Genomic DNA, 8,239 nt, shown 5'->3' on the forward strand with positions numbered 1-8,239 from the left:
CAAGGATATTTAGGTCACATAATTTAAATCATTAGTGAATTGGATCCTGTCTTACATGGAAAACATGAAAGGAGGGTGCTATTATTTCCATTTGGACTACATCTGGACCGTCCACTACACTCACAATTGCGGGCATTACAAAATTGTAGGTGAGTCATCTGGTTAATTAAGGCTTTGAATCTATGTTTTAACTACTCGAAATGGTTCAATGAACTCACGCTTTTAACTATGAAAATACTAAATCTCCACGAAAACCACTTCTAATAAAAAGTTATCAGTTTATTATGTTATTCACTGTTTATTACTATTATTATTATTACTATGAAAATTAATCATTAAAAACCTTTAGTGAACAACTTGATGTAAATGTAAATATCATGTAAATTTAGTTTACTCAAAATTAGAACCTGATATCATCTGGATTCATGACTAACAATAAATATATTTCACACTAAGTCACAAATAAAATAAGAACTTAAAATGTACCAAATTATATTTCAATATAATATTTATTCTAATCATGTTGTGTTGCTGATGAAATTTTAAGGTTTCAGTTTTGATTCTATGTAGTATCATTGATATATGCTATTGAGAATTGAGATGAAATAATGTTACCCTATTTGCTGATTATTCATAGTTCTTTAAATAGTGTTAATTTATGATGGAAATTATTTTCGTATTTCAAAAAATTTCTTCATATCAAGCGAAGATGGATAGTGGCTAACAATAGAAGCCAGAACATGCGTTTCGTACTATTTGGGACCCTTCAGCTGGATGTACCTACATCTCAGAGTTGATGTTCACTCCGGGACTCGAACCCAGTACTTTTCGCCTCAAATGCCATCGCGTTATCCACTCAGCTAAGGGGTCCTGATAGCCACTTGCTTGTGCAATGGAGTGAAGTTTGGTTTCACTTAGTATTGTTTGTTTGAATCGTCTCATTGATGCTTAGGACTGCAACTGGTCAGTCTCTTATTGACCATATGTGCATTCTGTGCGTATTGCCTCGATATTGCCTTAAATCACAAGTATTATAAGCAAAGATGGATAGTGGCTAGCAGTGGAATGCAGGACGTGCGTTTCGTCCTATTTGGGATTCATATTATATAAATACTGATGTTTAGTAAACTACAATTCTTTACTTTGTAGATAAAAAATAATTAAATTCAATACATTTTGTACACCCTTTTTATAATTTGCCATCAACAGTGTAGTTCAAATAGTTTAGGATAAATGAACAATTTACTTTGTATGTATGAATGATAGTCAGCTTCCTATTGAACCATTAAATGTTAAAATTATGTTATGATTTAAACTATTGATTGGTTATCATTAGTAACTCCAATTTATTTATATTAATGAATATTGTATGTTGTAAATCATGACAATGTATGTACTATTTCAAATGAGTATATTCTTTTGGAAACTAAGATGTTGATTACTTTGTATTGATTAAATCAAGTATTTTTGTTGCTAAATAAAATATTGAGCTGAAGTTTTAGTAATAATTTAGGTAAATAAATATTATAATTCATTATATTTTCGTATTACAGTTTCATTAATCTTACGTAAATGAAGAAACAGACAGCATCGATCAATGGTATTCTCTGCTGACTGGTTTCATTACAGAACTATGCATAAATGTCTGTTTCTTATGTAAGAGGGAGAAAATTTTAATTTGCGAAAAAGCAATACGAAAAATGTTTCTGTAGAATATTATTAATTTATTTTACTGTATTATATTGTCACGAACTCTTTAAATACTAGAGTTTGAACCATAAATTTACAAGAAAATAAAGCTAGTTAGATGTTAATGTAAACATGTGCTGATAAAAATTCTGTTACAATTCATAAAGAGTTAAATAAAATCAGTATGATGTTCTAGTTCAATTACCTTCATAAAGGAATTTTTAAAAAGGTAAATAATAAACAGTCAAATTTTCATCCTATTTGGGGCTTGTCGACTGTATGTACCTGTACCCCAGAGTTGATGTTCAATTCGGGACTCGTATCTACCTAATAAATATCTAAAATTTAATTTACATCCAGTCAGTAACAATGATCAATCATTTTTGTTTATGTATAGGAAAGTTATGCTTTTTCCCACATATGATTACATTGTGTTTCTCAACTTTATCTAAATCTTATTATGATTTTTGTCCATCGAATTTATTTCTTTAGCCTTGCCCCCGAATGCCCTGGTACGGTCGAGAGTAGGGAGAGTCCGCTCTCCCTCTCCAAATGCTCTCACATGGCCATATACGTACAACCACTGCCAGGGATGTCCTACTCACTGACTTTTCGTGGCGGGAGTGTTGTTTACGAAATTGAGAGGACGAAAAGCGAATGTCCGACGCTTTAACCGGGTTGGTGGATACGGGGGATCCACCTAGGGGAGTTGGTAAACTCTGATTCCAAACCAATGGTATACATGGGCTCCAGGATCCAAAGGAAACAAATGGCCTATGAACCACTCGTTGGTCACTGGCTACTATGGGACTGCATCTCCTTTAAGTTGCTTCACTGCCTTATGGAATAGACATTTAGGTCAAAGGCTTTGGGTGTGGCCCCCTCAAAAACCACCTGCTTCGACTTAGGCACCCGGGCAGTATATCACCCTTCACTTAAATCGAATCGTTTGTGTGGCGCATATCTATTTGTTGCCTCTTTTTACCAATGTTTATGTCTTTAAATAATAATAATAATAATAGTCCACCCTAAAGTCTCACTGTACTACCTTAAACATCCTTTAAATGTCACTTAATTTTAGTATTTTATTAATCTTTGCTACACTATACATAGCTGTGGTTAGACTAAATTTTAAAATGACTTTATTCCTATGAGAGTGTGTTAAATTCTATGGATTAGCTCTAAATATTACAGTTTGTATAAAACTAATGTAAATCTGATAATAAACAACCAATTTATGCAATATAAGCCAGATTATTATCTTTATTCTCTTCAATTTAAACAAAATAAAATTATGTGCATCAAAAGATTTTCATTAAATTTACTGTTCGTTCATATTAAGATTATTTTTTTCTTATTTAACTGTCATATTTTACAGCAAATTAAACAAGCTATAATTGATGGAATTTTGTCTGAAAAATTGGTGGTCTATCATCCAGCTACTATACAGCTTAAGATAAAAGTAAGTTAGATAAATGGGTTTTTTTCTTTTCTCGTCTGTTTGTATTACTAACTATACTACTACTACTACAATGAAATAGTATAGCATTGTACATGATAAAATTTAGAAGTGATTTGTGATGGATATGAATTACATAATGACCATCAGGACTTTAAATAAATTTACTGCATTATTTATTTAAGCAATAAAGTTTTCTAAAAAAAACGTGGTATCTATTTAGTTATTTATTCGACTTTATTGAAATCGTGAATCAAACTGAGCAGGGATATAATGGTGTTAATGTGTAACTCTAACCAATTCACAATATTAAGCGACAATTCTCTATTGTCTTTAGTGGGTAACTGTCTCAGACCTGACACTGTTGAACTAAACTGGTTTGGGCTTCTCACTAAAACTCTGAGAATTACCTCTTGAAGTTGTTCGTGATTAAATATATGATAATACTATTATCGTGCGTTGGTTGAAGTTAAACATTAATACCATTAGACAACGGTTCAGTAACCTAGGGTTGAGTGTTCGTGCGCAAGGCCAAGGGGCCTTGTTTTGAGTCCCATCTGCGGGACCATGGATGCACACTGCTGAGAGGTCCCATACCATTAAGAAATGACCATCTAGTGCTTCTAGGTTTTCACTGGTGGTCTATTATTCATTGGTTCATCATTTCAATGAAATTTTAAAAAATCTACAACTCCAAACCAAATATTAGACCTTGATTGAAAATCTAAATATTTCATGCTTCTTATACAGTTCATCATCATAAAAATATGATTGTTTCTTTTTTATTCCTTTTGTGCTTCCGATAAAATGGCTATTCTCACTTTTTTTAAAATCAATTCCAGTAGCTCTGCGTCGATGAATTCTTTATTTTTACCAAAGTTATGACAGTTTGTAAACTGTTCTTTTCAGTATAATAGAATATTGATTTATTTAGAATGAAAACCATTACGTAGATGAGATAAACAACCTGATTGGTATTAAAATTTTGACTACTGAAAAGCAAAAAGAAATACGATGTTGTGGCAGAAAAACATAAATTTTTTAATTTTCTGATTTCCTGAGTTTAAGAATAAGTATTTTCTTCTGTAATTTTGTGAGGTAGAGCAGTCTATTTCTTATTTAGTTATTTTCATCATTTAATATGAGAGACGACAATGTAAAATAAAATCTTTGACTTTATTTTATTCTCTTGTTAGCATCACGGAATGCTCTTAGTTAGTAAACCACTGAGAAACTGGGAACACTGGATAGCTCTTTCGTCCTAGTGTGGTAGTGCGCATCAACGAAACCACAGAGGATCAAACTTAGGATCTTCAGGTCTCACAGGAATCCTTTAGTTTTCAGATCACTAAGCTAGCATCCACCAGTGTACGTGTTTAGCTCCAATCAGTTAGCGACATTGTGTAATAATATTCCAATATCATCGGTGAGTAATTGCATCAACCCCAAAATGGTGGAAACTCACCAGACATGACTTCTCATGGGAACCGAGTGAAGTGATTCCTTAAATAAATCACTAGTGAGCACATGATTATCGTTGATATGGAAGGTTTATGAAGATTAGTAAAGTGGGATTCTATGTAATATAAATCATTACATACCCGCTGGTGGTTTAAAGGTTAATACATTCCTGTGAGACCTGAAGAGCCGAAGTTCGATCCTCTGTGGTGTCATCAATGAGTACTACTATGAAGTCGCATACAGGAAATAGACAGCTATTCAGTGTTTCCAGTTTCTTAATATTTGCCTAATTAACATCATTTCGTAATATGAGCAATAAAATCTAACAATTTCCACCAAACCCCTACACTGAGCTAATTCATGTCATCAAAAAGGTTTACCTCCTACTTATTATTGAAAGCCGTATCCAGAGATCAGACCAGATTAGTCACGAAAATTAAATATTGAATAAATCATTTTTATTGTGGTTTGATGAATGGTAAGTTTATACAATATATACTGTCTAGCGTTACTTTTTTAAAAGAAGTTGTTTGGGTTATCTGTTTCTAGTTCAATCAAAATATAATCTCAATATATTAAATACCAAATGTCATCAAATAAGATGATGTTTTAAATATGACTGATGTGTTAATATCACTCTATTCTGTTATTTAAGACGGTAACATTTCAAAATAGTAATCTACAGGTCAGATATTTTAATTCTGCCAAAAAATCATATTTTCATTTACATTCAATTTTCAGTTCTGTATCAAAATATGACACTATTGATCTTTCATAATGATCACTTTTACGAGAAATGATTTGATGAGATGAATGAAAACACATGGATGGAACAGTATTTTTTTCTAGCTATTGTTTAATGCATTTGAGGTCTCTCCTACGTTTTTACTTATAAGTGCATACATACTTATATATAAGTTTGTAAGTGGAAAAATTTAAGTCAACTTAATTGAAAAACGAAGGAATACTCGTCAATGACAGTAACCTGAAGTAATGTTTTATCTCTAAGGAGGAGAATTTGAAAAACGTGAATTAATGGAATTGTAATTAGTGACCGAATAATGTAATACTAATTTTGAGAGTTGAAGATGCTGAATACAATACAAAATAGGATTGTCTATGTGCACACTGAAGATGGATTTTAAAAATCACAAAATACAATAGTTCTTATAATTGTTTAGTCGGTGGTAGTGATGAAGCACTTGAAAAGACTACTAACATAAATATTAGGATTCATAAAATAGTGTTCAATGTTTAGGAACATATAACGTTATAAATATATAATTTATTTAGAGTTACATAGATTGTAATTAATCACTTTTCTGTATGAAATGTGCACATATATTTTTGGCCATCTGCACCCAACTAAAAATAAACGGTATTCCTAGATTCTACAGCTAATTACATTACGTATGTTATAAAATATATGGTTTTATACTGATACTAAATGTTTAGAGACAGTCATCAGAAAGCGCTCAACTCAGGCTTCGCACTAGTTGGTGTACATCAGCAAGGCATGACCACAACCCATAGGGAACAGCGCATTCGTAAAAACCAGAACCAGCATCACTCTGTGTCGTAGTCAAATACATTTTCACCCAGCTATTTTGGCTACAAATGAAGTTTTGTACTACCAATGATTAGACAATATAACACTGATTACCAATGAGTAGCCAGTAGCTGTAAATGTCTTGGTCCTACAGAAAAGTGGTAACGGAACTAAAGACTCAGTGATAAAGTTTCCAACAGTAATATTGGGAGACACAGGTCTCAACCCATGACTGCATAAATCCTTTGCTGACGACTGTCAACTAGTACAAATTCTAGATCTACAGTTGTAAGTTTGTCCGATCTAACTATCGAATACCAAACTATGCGCGCCAGTTAGTGGCAATACTGAGACTATACATACATTACGTAATCAAAATTAGGGACAAGATACTTGAACACCGGTTACTATTAAGCGACCAAACAATGTTCTCAATGTTCGAACGATTATAAGTTCTTTCTTGGTCAGTAAAAAGTTTTATGCCGGCTGGAAATGATATCTGCGAAGTAGGTATAAGTATTTATTTTGAAATTTAAACTCACTCAACTAGATAAAGCCTCATGTTTTAGCTGGTGTTCGAGTTATCTTTCTTAACATACGGTAAATAAAAAGTAAACCCAGGAAATAGTCAAATTTTAATGCCGTGCAAATTAGGGTGATTTATTAAATAATGACTTTAATTTTTAATAAAAAGCTAACACGATTTCTAGTTATAATAGACTAATCAATTTTTCATGACTGGTGAATTATGACTATATTGGATAACTTTTATACAACTCATAACTTTGTTTATAATGAATACTATGTCAAAAACGGAACTGAATTCATTCGTTTGAAGAACAGATAAGATAATTTAATTGGGTTTTTTTTATCGCGAAATTAAAAAAACAAACACAACCAGCAAACAGATAATCAATAACTGTTTATGTTTGATCTTAAGAAAATATATTTAAGTTGACCATTTTTTTGTTTCCTTTCTCTCCTATCTTTCCATGTCTTTCTCTGTCGTTTGTCTATAAAAGTATATCTTTATTTGATGTTAAAATAATCCTGAGATTGAATAAACTCTGCATAATTACCAACCTGTCTATATATATATATATATATATATATATATATATATATATCGATGATCTACTCCGACAGTACTTTATAGAATGTAATTTAAGCTTTTGCCTAATGGTTATAGGGTATAAAAACGATAGGGTATAAAAACGAAATAAAAACCATGAGAAATCATTTAATCTTGATGGAGAAAATTAAATGTGAAGAAAAACATGAGTGAAATCATTACTACTAATACGCTTAACTTGAAATAGGTTTTGAGATTCCAAGCTGTCAACAAGAGAACAAGCTACAGTCTGATAAAATGATTCGTCATTTGTATGCCATCCTGTCACAACGAATCATCTTGGGTCTAAGCAAATCCGGAGTCTCCTCTATCCATTAGGGAGAGCAAACTGACTTCTTATCACTGCCCACTGATTGAAAACATTGCGAATGTCGGTTCCAGTTTCATTTTCAGCTGCGAAGGGACAGTAGGCTAGGTGGCCTGTGTTAGTTCTGGCGATGATGGTCTAGACCATCAAGTGAGAGTTCTTAGTTGATCCAACTTTCCTTTGAAACAGCTGGCTGATGGAACGTCAGTTGCATGTTGAAGTAGTGAACTCCATCCGCCTATAACTCGATGGAAAGTCGATAGTCAGCTGACAAGTAATTTGTCCTGTTTACTGATAATATCAGAATTCATTTATGAACTTAAGTTAAATTACATAATGTGTAAATTAATTAACTTTGAACAATTTTTTTACTGACAGCCAAATATCAATGGACAATTGTGTATAAAATCAAATTTATGATCATCATTAGGGTTCGAGAAGTTTCATATTTATATTTCAGCTGTTAATATAACAAATACAAAATTTCTTTCAGTGATATTGTTCTGGTGTGTTTTATTGATTGAATGAAAATTCAGTTAATACGTTGAAACAGTCTCGGCAGGAAACTTATATATCGTTCAGGGTAACATCCATTTTTTTTTCATGAATAGTTTCATGGCATTTTCTATAGTCAATCAAGAA

General features: G+C 32.1%; 1 protein-coding gene and 1 non-coding gene across 2 annotated transcripts in view; one reads left to right on the plus strand and one right to left on the minus strand.

Moving 5' to 3' along the window:
• Positions 1-4,184, plus strand: part of Smp_163360 (Dystrophin, putative) — a gene marked incomplete at both ends in the record, with an annotated part of 117,723 nt that extends 113,539 nt beyond the window's left edge. Inside the window, 2 exons of the mRNA XM_018799076.1 lie at positions 3,068-3,151; positions 4,083-4,184. Of these exons, the coding sequence (XP_018646639.1) occupies positions 3,068-3,151; positions 4,083-4,184 (186 nt within the window). The remainder of the gene's footprint in view (positions 1-3,067; positions 3,152-4,082) is intronic.
• Smp_tRNA_00688_Pseudo_TTG.1.1 lies at positions 798-869 on the minus strand. The gene has a single exon. It is a non-coding gene (tRNA).
• Positions 4,185-8,239: the final 4,055 nt, after the last annotated feature.

This window comes from Schistosoma mansoni (assembly GCF_000237925.1).
Source record: "Schistosoma mansoni, WGS project CABG00000000 data, supercontig 0149, strain Puerto Rico, whole genome shotgun sequence".
Lineage (NCBI taxonomy): Eukaryota > Metazoa > Platyhelminthes > Trematoda > Strigeidida > Schistosomatidae > Schistosoma > Schistosoma mansoni.